The 16,592-nt window shown below is 55.0% G+C and overlaps 6 protein-coding genes across 6 annotated transcripts; 2 read left to right on the top strand and 4 right to left on the bottom strand.

The window, feature by feature from the left end:
• Positions 1-53: 53 nt before the first annotated feature.
• On the bottom strand, positions 54-1,350 carry IUM83_07122 (3-hydroxyisobutyrate dehydrogenase; the record flags this gene model as incomplete). Its single annotated transcript, XM_067931386.1, has 6 exons — positions 54-82; positions 145-263; positions 356-932; positions 1,019-1,130; positions 1,205-1,259; positions 1,328-1,350. The coding sequence occupies 6 exons, from the start codon at positions 1,348-1,350 to the stop codon at positions 54-56; spliced, it is 915 nt and encodes a 304-aa protein (XP_067780288.1).
• A 583-nt stretch (positions 1,351-1,933) lies between these two features.
• IUM83_07121 (3-hydroxyisobutyrate dehydrogenase) lies at positions 1,934-4,308 on the bottom strand (the record flags this gene model as incomplete). The annotated part of the gene is made up of 8 exons (XM_067931385.1): positions 1,934-1,974; positions 2,045-2,105; positions 2,173-2,230; positions 2,304-2,880; positions 2,957-3,068; positions 3,143-3,197; positions 3,264-3,318; positions 3,405-4,308. 8 exons carry the CDS (start codon positions 4,306-4,308, stop codon positions 1,934-1,936), a joined length of 1,863 nt encoding a protein of 620 aa, XP_067780287.1.
• Positions 4,309-4,471: 163 nt separating this feature from the next.
• IUM83_07120 (SUN domain-containing protein 2) lies at positions 4,472-6,882 on the top strand (the record flags this gene model as incomplete). The annotated part of the gene is made up of 7 exons (XM_067931384.1): positions 4,472-5,392; positions 5,477-5,587; positions 5,668-6,023; positions 6,101-6,302; positions 6,365-6,526; positions 6,593-6,703; positions 6,775-6,882. 7 exons carry the CDS (start codon positions 4,472-4,474, stop codon positions 6,880-6,882), a joined length of 1,971 nt encoding a protein of 656 aa, XP_067780286.1.
• Positions 6,883-6,962: 80 nt separating this feature from the next.
• IUM83_07119 (Histone-lysine N-methyltransferase setd3) lies at positions 6,963-8,488 on the bottom strand (the record flags this gene model as incomplete). Its single annotated transcript, XM_067931383.1, has 4 exons — positions 6,963-7,082; positions 7,157-7,679; positions 7,749-7,922; positions 7,980-8,488. 4 exons carry the CDS (start codon positions 8,486-8,488, stop codon positions 6,963-6,965), a joined length of 1,326 nt encoding a protein of 441 aa, XP_067780442.1.
• Positions 8,489-8,723: 235 nt separating this feature from the next.
• Positions 8,724-10,118, top strand: IUM83_07118 (uncharacterized protein; the record flags this gene model as incomplete). The annotated part of the gene is made up of 1 exon (XM_067931382.1): positions 8,724-10,118. The coding sequence occupies one exon, from the start codon at positions 8,724-8,726 to the stop codon at positions 10,116-10,118; it is 1,395 nt and encodes a 464-aa protein (XP_067780443.1).
• Positions 10,119-10,449: 331 nt separating this feature from the next.
• Positions 10,450-12,194, bottom strand: IUM83_07117 (Cyclin B; the record flags this gene model as incomplete). Its single annotated transcript, XM_067931381.1, has 5 exons — positions 10,450-10,647; positions 10,721-11,269; positions 11,340-11,774; positions 11,850-12,032; positions 12,114-12,194. 5 exons carry the CDS (start codon positions 12,192-12,194, stop codon positions 10,450-10,452), a joined length of 1,446 nt encoding a protein of 481 aa, XP_067780440.1.
• Between the last annotated feature and the right edge of the window lie 4,398 nt (positions 12,195-16,592).

Genomic DNA, 16,592 nt, shown 5'->3' with positions numbered 1-16,592 from the left:
AGTACGACGACTTCAACTTGGCTTTTTGGGGACCCAGCCACAATGTGCGAGCCTTACTTGGATGCAGCAGACGAATCGATGCCTGCGGAGGTTTATCCGTTAGCTTAATCCATTCTGAGCAAGATCAGATCCCATGCAGCTTACCGTTGAGCTGCTCCAGCGCGAGCATCAGGGACTGCGTTCCGAGGCGGCCGTGGCCTTGAGCCTTCACGGCAACGTACAGTTGGTTGGCGAGCGCGAGGCCAGGGAGCGACAGGTTCATGCTGTTCAAGCAAAATGGCAAAGGTCAATATGAGGGCCCCACGCGAGGAAACACCAACCGCCGCTTGATTGAGCAACAAGTCTGTGTCCTTACCGCTCGGCCTCCTTCAGAGCGATGCCCATATCCTTGACAAAGTGCTCGACGAAGAAGCCAGGGTCGAAGTTGCGCTTTGCGATTCGAGGGCCGAGGTTGCTGATGGACCAGGAGCCGGCGGCACCTGCACTCACAGCACGGATAGCCTCCTCCACGTCGAGACCGCTCTTCTGCGCGTACAGAAGGCCCTCCACAACTCCGATCATGTTAGTGGCGATGAGGATCTGGTTCACCATCTTGGTGTGCTGGCCGGCACCAGCGCCGCCCATGTGGCGGATGTTCTTGCCCATGATTTCGAACAACGGCATCGTCGACTCCACGGTGCTGGCATCTCCACCGACCATGATCGAGAGCGTGCCCTCACGAGCACCAACATCGCCGCCCGACACGGGGGCGTCCAGACTCGAGACGCCCTTCTGCTTAGCAGCCTCGTAGATCTCCTTGGCCAGCGAAGGCTCGCTGGTGGTCATGTCGACGATGACGCCACCCGACTTGATGGAGGACAGCACTCCCCACTCAGGGTCCAGGAACACCTTGCGCACATCGCTCGGGTAACCCACGATGCCGAACACGATATCTACCAAAGATCCGCATCGAAAACCACCCGAGTCAGCACCAAGCAATGCAATACTTAAAGCACTGCATTGCAATACCACAACTCACCAGAAACCTTGGCCACCTCGGCGGGGGAACTGGCCACCTGCGCACCCTGCTCCTTGAGGCCCTCGCACTTGGACAGCGTGCGGTTGTACACCGTCACCTCATAGCCGTGCTTCTACGCTCCCCACAGGCAGCAACAAATATCAGCGGCTTACCCTCTTCCTCTCCGCGTTTGCAGACTCAACGTACCAGGATGTGGCCGACCATGCTGGCGCCCATGACGCCCGTTCCAACCCATCCAACTCTGCATTAAGCACGGTAAAACCCTGAGTCCCGCCGCACATGGAGCATATCGCGTGTGCAGAGCCGTACCTGGGCTTCACTGCAACAACCATTGTCTTCTTCTCCTCACGTCTCTGGAGATCTTGGGCTAAACGAAAGTGAGTCCGTGGTGATGCATTTCATTCCAGCTGGCGCTCGTCATTGGCTGAAATACGTGCCGAGCCTGTTGAACAACCACGCGGTCTCCACGTCACTTCAACGAGGGCGGTCTCCTCTACGGAGGCGATAGCAAAGCTCGGCGAGCTGCTTGCTGATGTGTGGATCCAGGACGTGGTGCTTTGCAGCATTTTCGGTTGGCTTAGCGTCCCCAACACATGACGGAATTGGGAGCGGAAAAGGTGCTGGCAACTTCCAGTCGCGCGCGATGACTGGAAAGTGCTGCTTGGCGGTCATTTTCATCGAGAAGCAACGATTTATCCGTGGCAAGTATTGCAGCTTACTAAGCTAAGTACTCGATACAGTACGGTAGCAACCAGTCAATTTGAAACAAGACTTTAACGGGACAAAAAGTGAAAGGAATTTTTGCTGGTAAAACTGAGCCGTGGCGGTGGGGTCTCCTTCTGGACAGCATAGGGGTACAGCTGCGGCTGACTGTAACTGCTGTTGGTTGTTTGGTTTGATGATGAGAGAAGATTGCTACACCACTTCAACATCGTTGGCTTTCTCCGGATAAATACCTGTAGCAGCCCAGATCACGTTAGTTCGTCCAATTCACAACGCCAGCATAGTTCTACAGTTGTTCCGCACCATTTAACTGCTCCAATGCAAGCATCAACGCTTGCGTCCCCGAACGACCGTGTCCTTGCGCCTGTTCAAATGCGCAATTCATTATTAGTTCGCCTAAAGAATAGCAATCCAAGGCAACTCGGATGTACCTTTACAGCAATGTACAATTGATGCGCCAGCGAAAGCCCAGGAAGTGACAAGTTCATCCTGTCATAGCACATTTCATCAAAACGTTACATTTCAGCCAGGAGTAGTATTTGCAGTGAAAAGCGCGACGTACCTCTCCGCTTCCTTCAGAGCGATACCCATGTCCTTTATGAAATGATCCACGAAGAAACCAGGATCAAAATCTCGCTTAACGATGCGAGGACCCATGTTACTGATCGACCACGAACCAGCCGCACCCGCGCTCACGGCGCGAATAGCCTCATCCATCTCCAGGCCACTCTTCTTCGCGTAAAGAAGTCCTTCTACGACCCCAATCATGTTCGTAGCTATCAAGATCTGATTCATCATTTTTGTGTGCTGGCCTGCGCCAGCGGGTCCCATGTGGCGAACGGTCTTGCCCATAACGCTAAGGAACGGCATCGTTACGTAGACTGAATCCATATCGCCGCCAACCATAATGGATAGAGTTGCGTCACGGGCGCCAACATCACCTCCCGATACAGGAGCATCAAGCGTTGACACTCCCTTCACTTTGGCAATTTCGTAAATCTTCTTTGCCAACGCAGGCTCACTAGTCGTCATGTCCACAATGATGCCGCCAGCCTTCATTCGAGAAAGCAAGCCCGAGTCGGGATCAAGCACCACCGATTTGACGTCACTTGGGTACCCCACCATGATAAACACGATGTCTGTAAACCGAAATAAGCGTTAGGAACACCTATGATCAGTTGATAAGAGGTAACGAGCGGTGACAAGATCACCTACCAGAATTTTGAGCGACTTCAGCAGGGGAACCAGCGACTCTTGCTCCCTTCTCCCGCAAACTCTCGCACTTTGAAAGCGTTCGGTTGTATACAGTGACTTCGTATCCGTGATTCTTTAGAATGCAACAAGTGAGCGCTGGGCGTTAGCGCACTAGAGGCATTATGCTACCAATTACTCGGTACGTACCATCAAATGCCCGCACATATTAGCACCCATGATGCCTGTTCCAATCCAGCCAACACTAAGCAAGCAAATCATCGAGTGAGGACATCACCAGAATACAGTTCTTTATCTCGTGCAACCGTACCGGATTTTGACGCGAGAGGGCGTAATGAGGTCGAGCGTCTGGGCTGGAAACAGCGCTACAACAAACAATCGAACCACACTAATCAAAAAACCCGCACCAAATACTGCACGGAGCGTAGAATATGAGTGGGCAGCATCGTACGGTTTGTCTTCAAGGTCGGGTCCTCCAAGTCCGGATGCACGGGCGTAGCGATCTGCTGCTCAACTGGCGCAACCGTCGAGGCAGGAGGAGAGGTAACGACGTGCTCTTCCTTCGCCCGGCTCTGGGGGTTGTGAACCACCAGTTCGTCGTCAATCACAACGCGGCTCTCCGAATACGACTTGAACAGGTGCTCACTCAGACGATGGTTGTGTTTGTTGATCTGGGCCACGACACGGACGACATACTTGCTCTTGCCTTGTCCCTCAGGGTCGTTGGGCTTGCGCTCCGAGATGCAAGCCCGAATCATCGCGGGGCACCCCATGTAGCGATAATGCTGCCTCGGTCGCTTTCCCTTTCCACGAGGCTTCGTCTTGACGCCGTGCGTGCACAGGTAGAGTTTCTTCACGAACCCGACACTCTCGTCAATAGGCTCCTTCAGGCTGTTCCTCTTGGCAGCTCGGGAGTTCACAGCCTTAGCGGAGTCGGACGTCCGCAGTCGCATGGGCTGGTGCGTGGCCTCGCAGTATTCCTCCATGGCCTGGTGGAATTCCTCCCACGAGTCGAAGCACTGCTCCATGCCCACGCACTGCACGAGCGCCTGCTCCTCCTCGGCCATAGGCAGCAGGCGGTTCGGGTCTTCTTCGGCCTCCTCGTCCTCGTGCTCCTCGTGCAGCTCCGCGTTAGCCTCGCGCTTGCCCAGGAGCGTCGTGAAGGCCGCCGACGTCTGCTGTTGCTGCAGCGCCATGGCCTCGCTCACGCTCGAGTGAGCCTCTGCAATCTCGCTCGCGTCAGCTTCGGGTGCCATGGCGTCTAAGCTACCGGCATCGTCCTTCGGAGGCGTCGAGAAGTCCGCGCTGCCGTCGGGAGACTCACCGCGGCGCCGCTCCTTGGCCTCCGAGTCCATTAGCTTTTTGTGCTAAACTAAACTTTGGGCGGGAGTCACAAATCTCGACCTAGAAGACCAAATTTTGTAGGTTGTATCTACAATACCGGTATTTGTAGACCAGACCTACAATACCGGTATTTTGTAGGTTTCAACCTTTCAAAGGCGACAAAACGGACCAAAGATGGCCGAAGGCAACGCGTACAGCCTGCGCAGCCGGCGAGGGCGGCGCTCGGCGTCCACGTCCTCAGAGGACTCGGAGGACTTGGAGCCCGTCACGAGACGCAGTACTCGTCGCTACGGTGACTACACGCCGGAGCCCGTGCAGCGGACGCTGGAGCTGCGCTCTGGAGACCTGGACGACGACGATGACGACGACGAGGACAGCGACTTCGAGGAGCTGGACGACTACCGCGGCACAGTGTACCGCAGCACGACGTACCGTCCTCCTCAGGTGGACGAAGAGGACGTGAACGAGCCTGAGAGCGTTCACGAAGAGGAGGAAGAGGACGTAGACGAGCACGAATCACCGGGGCCTGAAGTGCGACGATCCGAGCTCAAGCGACGAGCGGCGGGGGCCGCCGCATACTTCACGCAGCCGCAGAGCGCTGGCGGGCTGTGGCAGAACGTCACGAGCTCCAAGATCGTGAAGACGACGCTCAAGCTGCTGCGCAGACTGTGGCGCTTCGTGCTACGGAACTCGTTCATGGCGGTGAACGTGCTGTGGCTGCTCGCGCCGCTCTGCTGCTTCGTGATTGCAATTACAGTTCCGCAATACCTGACCTCAGCGATTCAGTATGTGGACGTGCTGTCGTCTAAGGTGATCGGGTCTCGAGGAAGTGCTGACGCTGGCTTGGAGAAGGGAGCGATGCGGTCATTGGTACAGGAAATTGTTGACATGAAGATGGTGGGAATGAACGAAGAGATTGGCTTGCTGCGACAGACTGTGCAGACCCAGGAACGTGAGCTTGAAGCAATGAAACTCCTTCATGACACCTTGCGCCACGCCCACGACGAAGCTCAGCAAAAATTCAGCCTTGCGGAACCTGGCAGTGCTATCACCGTCCACATCGAGAAAATTGTCGCCAAGCACACGGATGAGCTGGTGAGTGATAGCTCTGTTGTTAAGGGTTATGAGATGATAGACATTAATACCTTATCGTTTTGTGTGCTTTGTATCGGTTCCTAGTGGGAGAAATTCATGGACACCACTGCGCGCCTACAACAAGACGTCCGCACTGCAACCAAGCAACAATCAGCCCTCTCGTCTGCAGTCAAGGAACAGGAAGAGAAGATGGACGTAAGTTTGGGTTGGATGCTTTCGTGTCCTGGTGTCAGGTCATTACTGATCGTACCTTTATATGCCTACACTACTGATAGTCTGTGCAGAGCATTGTGAAGAAGACAGTTGAAGCGACCAGCGATTCTGCCGATGATCAAGCGCGTGAGCGCGACATGCGAAAAGAATTCATCGCCTGGCGTGACACTTTTGAGCGCGATCTGCAGTTTGAGATGAAAAGTAAAGTGCAGGACATCGAGGATCGGATGTCAAAGGTGCTCCAGGAAGAGAAGCAGGCACTTTCTTCGAGTGCGGATGCTCTCCGTGGGTTGGATGCCACTGACCCCGGGATCCTCCGTGTGATTGAGGTCGCGGTTCAAGCTGTTGAGATTAAGAAGACAGGGCGAGTGGACCACGCCGCTCTTGCGAACGGCGCCTCGGTTATTCATTCAGAACGGTACGTCATCATTAGCGACCACACTCGTGCCGGAGGAATTACTGATTACCTTTTGTTATCCATCCTTCATTTTATAGCGATCTACTCTATCAGGATAACTCATCGCCAGTGCAACTCCTAACGCAGCTTCTTGGACTGAACGATCCTGCGGACGACGGTAAATTTACGTCCCCTTCGTTTCGCCGCGCACCAGCCCCATTCCTCGGACAACTCCTATCATCTGGAGAAATTCCTTGGTGGCTCTCACGCCACAATGGTCGTCCAGAAACTGCCCTATCGGTATGGTGTAGCGATGTTTTCTCGATTTTGCTGCGGCACTCATAATGTTTTATTTTCCGCAGGAAACAATGGAAATGGGCAGCTGTTGGGGCATTGCTGGCTCGTCAGGCCGCCTTTCGGTCAAGTTTGCTCAACAAATTGTTGCAGACGCTATAACCATCGACCATATCCCGGCCCAAATCGCTTCTGACTTCTCTTCAGCTCCAAACGAATTCCGCATTCTGGTACGTGGGTGAAATCCTAGACAGATGGCCATCGGCTATACTTATAAGCGTCAATTGGTTGTGAAGGGCATATCGGGACATCCTCTGCGCGAGACCGTTGAATTAATTCCCTTCGGAAACTTTTCATACGCCAGTACTGGACCTGCTAGCCAGACATTCAAGCTGACGTCACCGCTGGTGCGTTCTGAATGCCTTTTGTGTATGTGCACTACGGGCGTGGCTAACGGCGATACATTGTGTTCATGTAGAGCCAGCGTTCTGCAATTGATGGTATCACTCTAGAGGTGCTGACGAACCATGGGAACCCTGAGTACACGTGTCTGTATCGCTTTCGGGTACACGGCCAACCTGCTTGACTTGGGCGACGAAATAGGGGTAACATTTTAAGGATCAACAGCAGCTGAATCAACACAATTTATTCTATGCGACCAGACGTCTAGGCGTATTTGGACGCTGCACGCAGCAGTGCTTGCTTTTCACCCATTCGGATGTGCAGGCATGATCGAAGCCACGGTGCCATTTGCTGCTCGTTTGCACGCAAGAACACGTCATCCTCCTGCCAACAAAAGACCAAGCAGGAGCACACATTAGTATTGAACCGAAAATCTCAGCAGCATGACGCCTGCTTACCTCAAACGAGGAAGCGTGTTGCTTCAGTCGAGATGCCACCACTTTGCCCACTTCAGAACGAACTTTCTGCGTCAACGATGAAGGCGATCGCAGCGAAGTGGCCGTCGGTCCAGCATTCAGCGACCCCTGCGACGCTGCTTCCTTGAAAATCTCGTTAAGCTCGTCTGGCGTAGCCAGCATAATTTCCAACCATTGCTCTTCGTTTTGAGCAAGACTTCCATCGTACGCAAACCTTAAGCTGTTGAGAACTGGCATGGCTACTTGGCTTCCAGTTGCCGACAATAGTAGGTCGCGTTTTTGGGAGAAAGCAGGGTCTGCTTCGTTTGGCTGTCGAAGCGATGCAGGCATGGGGAGATTGACTGTGTCGTACGGATTGCTCGGAATAGTAAACCCGTAGTTGCGTAACAATCGGAGATTCCCGTGGTTGCCGTAGTTGATGAAGAGTTGCTCGCCAGGCTCGTAAGACTTTACTGTGTGAACCATGAAGCCTTTTTGCGAGTCAAACTCCTGAACACATTCATCACTAAGCAAGAAATGATAAGAATTAGGACTAATGTTCATGCCCGGTGGCGCACAATGTTCCACAATGTACCCGTTGTCAGCGTGGTTAAACCAGTCGAAGACAGGAATGAGCGCGAACGGTTGATTCTGGCCGGAAGTAGCTCGTGACATCAAGATTGAGATCGCCCAGAAGAACGCCTCCGGGTTCACAAACTGGTTGTTAGCGCCAAACAAATGCCGGTAGACCTGAGAATAAAACCGTGCTCTGCAGCAACATGTCAGCACTCTGGTCTCCACTCAAAGCGACTTCATCACCTCCTACCCGTGCTGCATCGCTCGCCGCGCCTCCTCGCAGCCTTGCAGCTCTTCAAACTGCTTCTCATTCCAGTACAGCGGCAGGTCCACACATCGTGGCAAGGCGTTCACGTACAACTCGTCCAACAGCGGAGTGTCCATGCTCGCCATAGCCATCAACGTCGTCTCCGGGTCCTCCGCGTGCGGGAAGTTCACCAGCATATGTACCCCAAGCACCAGTGCACTCGGCACAAAGGATGAGCCCTCTCTCAGCGCTCTGTTAGACGCCAGTAGCTGGTTCAATTGGTTCAGGAAGCCCGGGGCTTTCTGCTGCGCAGTCTCCAGTGCGTGTTCGGCCGAGAACGGATACCAAACTTCCTGGCCGGCCTGGAACACCAGCGTGTCCTTCGGAATGTACTCTCGCGCCACGATCCCCACTCCCATGCCGGGGATAGAACGAGCCTCAATGGCGCTGGACACCACACCGCCGCGGGTGCGGCGCACAGCATCCGCGATGCGCTTGAGAGCCACCTCCATCGTCGATATGTATGGGGCTCGTAGCACGTCACAGATAGTGATGTGGTCCACCGATATTATTCAGCTGTGGACGGGATGAAGTGTCCTATACGTAATCTCAATGCCCCACATTTCAACAAAAATAGAGACATTTTTCCGGACAATTGCTTTGTGCGTTTTGATGCGCTTTCGTTGGTGGCCATTATTCAATCGACGCCTCGGGTATCAGACCGGTAGATTGATTCATCTCGTGACCATGGCGGAGCAGGCAACGGCGGAGCAGGTCAAGTCCATGGAGGAGCTGGTGTCGTTCCTGTCGCACCCGCGGCCGGAGCTGCGCAAGTCGGCGTCCAGTCTGCTCATCAATATGACGGCGTCGGACCAGGGCATGTTCCAGCTGCTGCAGCTCAAGAAGTTCGACGTGGTGCAGGCGCTCTGCCGCGTCGTGAGCGACATGCGCCCCATTGCCGAGGACGCCATCAAGGCGCTCATCAACCTCACGGCCGCCAACCCGGCGGCCTGCGAGCGCGCGCTCAAGTTCGACCTGCTGAACCGTGTCATGACCCAGGTGGAGGACGAGGAGTGGCGCCTGACCGACTACTCCATGATGCTGCTGGCCAATGTGACCACGACGCCCGAGGGCGCCAAGGCTCTTCTCGGCTACGACGACAAGTCCACGCACGAAACCATCGCAGTGCGCGAGCGGAAGATCCGCAAACTCACCAACTCGTTCCTGGAGGGCGAGCCGGAGCCTGATGGAGTGGACAGCTCCACGGGTGAGCCCAAGTGGGACGACGAGTACCAGTACGTGGCGAACATCCTGGCCAACATCAGTCAGCTCGAGCAAGGCCGCGACTTCCTGCTCAAGATGCGCCAGAGCACGTCGCTGGCCGGTGCGCTGCTGCCGCAGCTCAAGTCGCCCAATGTCGTGCGTCGGCGAGGTGTCACTGCTGCTATGAAGAACTTGTGCTTCGACACGGACAACCACTTCTACCTGTATGACCAGCTGGACATTCCCACGCACATGATGGTCTTGCTCGCCGGCCCGGAGGAGCTGGATGAGGATGACAAGATGGGCATGAACCCGGTCGTGTACAGCCAGGGTGACAAGAAGAAGCGCGAACACGACCGACTGGTGCGTCTTTCGGCTGTAGATTGCTTGCTGCTGCTGTGCACGACCCGCAACGGCCGTAAGGAGCTGCGTCGCAAGAAGGTGTACCCAATCATCCGCGATGCGCACTTGGTGGAGCCCGATGAGGAGATCGGCGACCAGATCTACAAGCTTGTCGACTTCCTGATCCGTGATGAAGAGGGCGAGGAGCCTGACTGGAACGACATCCGTGCCAAGTCATTTGCTGGCGATCAGGAGACCAAAACTGCCGAAAACGGTGAGGTGGTGCACCCGCCGACTCCTGTGGCTCCGGTGAAGGCGATCGAGGCTAAGAAGGAGCCTGAACCTGAGACCAAGGCTGAGAAGAAGCAGAAGGAGGTCGAGAGAAAGCCTGTCACGGCGTCTTCGTTCCTTCCCACTAGTGGCGAAGACGAGGAAGTGTCAGCTGATATTGCTGATGAACTTGCGAACGAGATTTCGGCTCTGGACGTTAGCAGCGATGAAGAGGAGGAGGAGGAAGATGATCTTGGCGTGGACTAAAACAAGAGGCAGATTCGTAGTTTCTGATTGCAATAGATCCTCTTACACATGTACCATGCCACTTTTCTGGAAGATCTTGCCGTCTGCTTTTAGGTTGTGTGCTCTTTCATTGTTTGTTAACATGCTATGCCTACATACACCTGCGCGATTGGAGTGTCTGAACAATAAAGTATATGGATTCGACAGGCTATTGCCTTGGATGCGCTGCTGGACGATTGCTTTGGGGTTGGTGAAGCCGTTCTTGTACAATCAGGTTCATACTTTGTCAACGCATGGGCGGTCACTGCAGCTTCACTGGCAAGAATACATAAAATACATGCTCAGAAGCATGTTAAGTGCTCTTGCCGAACACGAGTGGCTCAACAGCCACTGCCATGAAGCGTTCCTTGCCAAACTTTCGACGGGCAGCAGTGAGCTTCGACATTTTGCCCACGTTGTTTTGAGTGTTCCACAGTATCTCCTTTAGATCCGCGATGCAGGGATCCAAGCTGTGCTCAGTGTATGATGAGTGGTGTTCCAGTGTCGACGACTACAATTCACATTGACAGGCTGAGCGTTAGTCGAGGCAACAATATCAATATGGCAAGCCATTCATAACGTACCCAGGCAGGAAAATCACCCGTTTGTGTGCGAGCGATGTGGACTGCCGATGCGGCGATCGTGGACGGCAGGTACTTGATCAATTTGTACTCTTGCAGGCTGCGATCAATGACGTAATGAGCGAAGTGTTCCACGCGGTCATCACACGTACGAGACGCCTTGAGGAATCGTTTCATGAACTGGAAGGCAGTCGGGAACGTTACCCGGTAGCCAAGTGTAGCCAGCATTTTTGCCTCCATCTGGAAAACTTCTTCGCGCGAGTATGCATTGTCTGTGATCTTCACAAAATCCTCTGCTTCCGGCGGATAAATCTCTTCGTACTTCGAGGCAATAAACATCGCCGCCACGCCCACAAGTTGCAGACGCTGACGCTTAACCGAGAGGTCCTTCTCCAAGTACCGGTCAATCAGGAGAACAGCAATGTGCAACGTTTGCGGCAGAAGGCCATACTTGTAGTGAACATCGACCAACCAATCCACAAGAATGGCACGCATCTTCGAGGTAATGTCCGACTGGCGAGCCATGTAGGAGCTGCTGATTTTGCGCTTTTTCTGCAGTAAAGAAAAAGTATGTCAGATACTTGCTACTCATAGATAATTTAAACGGAAAAAGTTGCCTCACCTCTATCTCCAACTGGTACTTCGTGATGTCCTCTGCGTATTGCCAGCACATAGTTGGGTCGTTCTTGTCCTCCGAGTCAATATCGTGCTCTTCCTGTCCGGCCTTCGGCGGAAGGACATCAACCATCGGAGAAGCCTTGTCCATGAGCCCCATCGAATCAAGCTTGCTCGCAACGGGGGTCGTGGCGGAAAGCGGACGGCTCATCCGACTAAGGATCGACGAGCTGCGTGTGCTAAGCGACGTTGTGCTGCTGGTCGCCCGGCTGCTGAGATTAACGTTGCTGAAGTCCCTCTTGCTAGCATTGGCATTGGTAGCGGTACGACCGCCGACATTAACGGTGCTGAGGCTGCGCTTGCTGGCGATGATCTTCTTCTTGGCCAGAGCTCCAGCGTTGGCGACCGAGGAGCTCATGAAGCTCATGCTCTCCTTCTTAATCTGAGCCACACAAACAGTATTGTCATTTAACTGCATCTTGCCACTGCATGGCATCTCCCTCGCAGCTTTACGTACGTTGATCCTGTTGGTCACATCACCCAGAGCAGTGCGGCGGGTGGTCACGTTCCCCAGCGCTGTGCGGCGATTGGTCACATCCCCCAGCGCAGTGCGGCGGGCGCCTGCCGCCGTCGTGCTGCTCTCCGTCTTTGTGAGCCTCGGGCGCTTCTCGACGTTGCCGGCATCCTGCAGGATCTGGCGCTGCGGGGCACAAACCACCACACAAAACTGAGTCTACTCCGTCTGGACCACAGCGTCCATTGGCTGCAGCGCTGGCCGCACCTTCCCCGGGCGAGAGGCAGGCAGATCCGCGGGCACCTCGTTCTCGTTGTTGATGCGGACGCTCCTGCGGACGAACGACATGGCTGTGCGGCTGCGATGGAGCGGAAACTAACGCGTGCTATAGACAGGATACGCGCGGTGGCGGCGGTGGGGCGCGGCGAGCGGAGTAGGCTCGAGATACAGCGGCAGCTCCCGTGGGTCTGGCGCTCGCGTCCGTTTCCGGTTTGATTGGGGGAAAATGCAATGCGGCTCTGAAAGGAGTGGAGACACGCTTGACTTGGATCCAGTATGGCGACTTGCGACCAATGAGAGACCGCCGATTTCAAATTTCAAACTGGTACCGGTATGTACCGGTTGGCTCTCGGTAACCACATGCTGAATGTGCTCGCTTCAACGTGGCACAGCCAACCTGCTAAACGCGACGAGATCGGAGGCACGCATTCAGTCACCCTGGGGTGCAGTGTGACATTAGCGCGGCGTGCCTCCATCATACTAGCCGATCGCCGCCGCTTCGCGGCGGTGTGTGTGTGGTTAGTCATAGGCGGTTACGCTCGCGGTTCCAGCTCGCTCCACTATTTGTCATAGCCCCCTCCGCATCGCTCCGGTGGGTTTACAGTTCGGCGCAACCCGTTACGCTACTTGGCAATCCTTTCGTCTCAACCCGTTACGCTCGCTGTGCCAGCTCGCTCCACTACTGAACATACCGTTGCTCGCAACCCGTTCCGCTCGCTGTGCCAGCTTGCTCCACTACTGAATATACCGTTCGTCCCAACCCGCTCCACTACTGAATATACCGTTCGTCACAACCCGTTACGCTCGCTGTGCCAGCTCGCGCCACTACAACGGATAGCGCTCGGTACTTGTAGGTCCTGCGGCCTTGCAGGTCCGAAGTGCTTGAAGGTCCGGCGTACTTCATCGACAATTTATCGCAACCCGTTACACTCGCTGTGCCAGTTCGCTAGGCCACTACTTACCATACCGTTCATTGCAACCCGTTGCGCTCGCTGTCCCAGCTCGCTCCACTACTTACCATACTGTTCGTCCCAACCCGTTACGCTCGCTGTGCCAGGTCGGTGCTTGAAGGTCCCGCAGGTCGCGCTTGAAGGACCATTCATCGTAACCCGTTACGCTCGCTGTGCCAGCTCGCTTCACTACTGGATATACCGTTTGTCCCAACCCGTTACGCTCGCTGTTCCAGCTCGCTCTACTACTACGCGATCGCGTTCGGTGCACGAATGTCCAACATGCTTGAAGATCCTGCGTGCTTGAAGGTCCTGTGGAAGGTGCTTGAAGGTCCGGGATCACCCCTGTCCAGCGCACGTCTTGTATTTCGCGCGCTGTATCGCGAAATGTGTGTGGCACCCCGAATAGCAATATATTCTAACAGAGAGGATTTCGGCCAATCACAGAGCAGTAATAATATATTATGTATTTAGCTCACGCCCAGAAGGTCGTCGTCTATTAACTTTATCGACTTTAGGGCGCATATACGGGTTGCTATATCGCGCACGCAGCGCACCGTCGTCGCTGTGCGGCGCTCGCGTCCTGTGGGGCTCGCAGCGGCGCCCGCCGTCCGCGCCCTGCGTCGCTCCGCCGCGCCCGAATTCGAATTCAAAAACGGAAATTTTAGCGGGGTGGCAATTTCAGCCTATCACAGCACGAATAAATATAACGCAAGGCTATTTTTGTAATATCGGGCATAGATTAGCCAGTCAAAAGGATGGTGGGATGCCATAGGGTAGGCTACTAATACACTGTCGCCAGGCGGGAAGGGCGCTCCCCCGACGATGCTCTACGGCAGGCTAAGCCCCCAAGATAGAGAACGGACGGACTTACAGACAAACATACAGGATACTCTGTTAGTTGTAGTAGATGGAGTCATGGACTGGGCTAAGTCAGCGTTCGATTACATGGCGATGGGGAACTATCCCTATCCGTCCTCCTACATCATGAACGGCGTCAGTGTGCTGCCGGCATACCCTGTTCGCGTGGCATGTTCCTATGTGGCCGATGATTTTGCTGAGGATGACGAAGTCGGTCTACTGTCAGCCTTCTCCAAGTCACTTGGTGTGTATTATAACAGCACAATGGACCAAGTGTGCTATGAGCTCAGTGCCTCGTCCAACGAATCCGCCCTGGACTCGGACTTCTGGGACTATATCTTCTGCTCTGAGATCTACCAGCCGCAAACCGTTGACGAGGACAGCATGTTCTGGCCTACTTCGTGGAACTTCACTGCCGACAACGAAAACTGCAAGAGCGAGTGGGGCATCGAGGTCCGCCCACTCTGGGCTACGACGCAGTACGGTGGGCGAAAGGCACTAAAGGCCGCAAGCAACATCGTTTTCAGCAACGGGAACTATGATCCGTGGTCGGGTACGGGTGTGCTGCAAAACTTCTCCGATTCTGTCGTCGCTCTATCCGTCGAAGGGGGTGCCCACCACCTTGACCTCATGTTCAGCAACAACCTCGACACTCCATCGGTGCTGGCAGTGCGTGAAGCTGAGAAGGAGCATATGCACAAGTGGGCTCGCGAGTTTTATAAGCACAAAGCGGGCATCGCCAGCGAGTGATAGGGGGAAGACGAAGGAGAGGATCCATAGCTTTGGACAAACGCAAATCTGTCAATAAATGCAGCACCACATCCTTGACCAGCATTAGCTTGGACTTGGACGACTACATACCAGCCCATGTGGCAGGCCGACTTCAACATGACAGTGTCATCATGACACACTCATCAACCTGAGGGGGGGGGGGGGGGGGGGGGCTGAATGCAGATGCCGTGTGCTTTTCTTGCGCAACTACCGTCGAGAGAGAAAGATCGACATGCCGGACAAAGAGAATACTCCCATTTTGCTGAATGCTGGCGTTGCTACCGCTTGTGGCCATCGTATCGGCTTTGCCTGGTTTGTGGTCGTGCTTGGTGCTGTATTGATATCCTCGGCGGCATTGTTGTTGTTCAGTATTCAGGACGCAACGACGACCGTCAGTGACAGCAACGAACTCCATGCTCCGAGTGCTGCTAATAAGGTGTTTGCTGCCGAAGGTGCGTCAATGAACCTGCTGGCGCAATGCGACGAGAAGTTCTTCACGCAGACGCTCGACCACTTTGACGTCGGAGCCCCCACCTACAGTCAACGATACTTCGTCTGCGATCGTCACTTCCGACCGGGAGGCGTCATGTTCTTCTACGTCGGCAACGAGGCCGACGTCGAGCTCTACCTCAACCACACGGGTCTCATGTGGGAGAACGCCGACGAGTTCGGCGCCATGCTCGTGTTCGCGGAACACCGCTACTTCGGCAAGTCGGTACCGTTCGGCAAGAACGTGACCAAGCACATGCGGTACTTGTCGACGGAGCAGGCTCTGGCGGACTACGCGGTGCTGATCACGTATTTGAAGGAGGCGTGGCAGCGCGATATCCCTGTGATTGGTTTCGGCGGTTCATACGGCGGCATGTTAGGGTCTTGGTTCCGCATGAAGTACCCGCACATCGTTGACGGCGTCATTGCGGCCTCGGCTCCCATCTTATCGTACTTTGGTGATGAAGTCGCTCACGACCTTGGGGGTTATTCGCAAGTGACAACGTTCGATGCATCTCCCGCAGCCGGGTCCGCAGAGAACTGTGTCCCTAACGTCCGTCGAGCGTGGCCAACAATGAGAGCTTTTGGTAAGACAAGCAGTGGCCGACGTAAGTTGAAAGAGGCGCTCGCCCTCTGCGAAGATACCCCTCTAGACACGGACGAAGACATCGACGCGCTGATGGGGTGGGCGAGAGACTCCTTCGATTCCATGGCTATGGGCAACTACCCGTACCCGTCGTCTTACATAATGAACGGCGTGAGTGAGCTGCCTGCGTACCCGATGCGAGTAGCCTGCACGCATTTGCAAGACAGCTTCGATGAGACCGACGACGGCAACTTCGAGCTGCTGCGAGCGTTTTCGAAGGCGATTGGAGTGTACTACAACAGCACACAAGACAAGGAATGCTACCAGCTGAGAGCACCATCGACCGAGGATGCTGTGGACAGCGATTTCTGGGATTACATCTACTGCGCCGAGTTATATGGCCCGACAACAACCGACGGCGAGTCAGACATGTTTTGGTATGCGCCGTGGAGCTACTCGGCGGACAACGCGAGTTGCCACGAAGAGTGGGGCATCGATGCACGCATTGCGTGGCCGACCATCCATTACGGCGGGCGCCGCTTCCTGGGCGTCGCGAGCAACATCGTCTTCAGCAACGGGAACTACGACCCGTGTTCGGCCACGGGCGTGCTGAAGAACTACTCGGACTCGGTGGTCGCCGTGCTCATCGACGGCGGTGCGCACCACCTCGACCTCATGTTCAGCAACCCGCTCGACCCGGAGCCGGTCAAAGCCGCCCGGGCCACCGAGAAGCTGCACATGCGGAAGTGGGCGGACGAGTTCTACACGCACAAAGCAGCCCTGGAAGTCGAGAAGTCGTAGGCGAGCGAA

The sequence above is a fragment of the Phytophthora cinnamomi genome (assembly GCF_018691715.1).
Source record: "Phytophthora cinnamomi strain GKB4 chromosome Unknown Contig127, whole genome shotgun sequence".
Lineage (NCBI taxonomy): Eukaryota > Oomycota > Peronosporomycetes > Peronosporales > Peronosporaceae > Phytophthora > Phytophthora cinnamomi.
The sequence above is the reverse complement of the archived record's forward strand: the minus strand, read 5'-3'. Positions and strand labels throughout refer to the sequence as shown.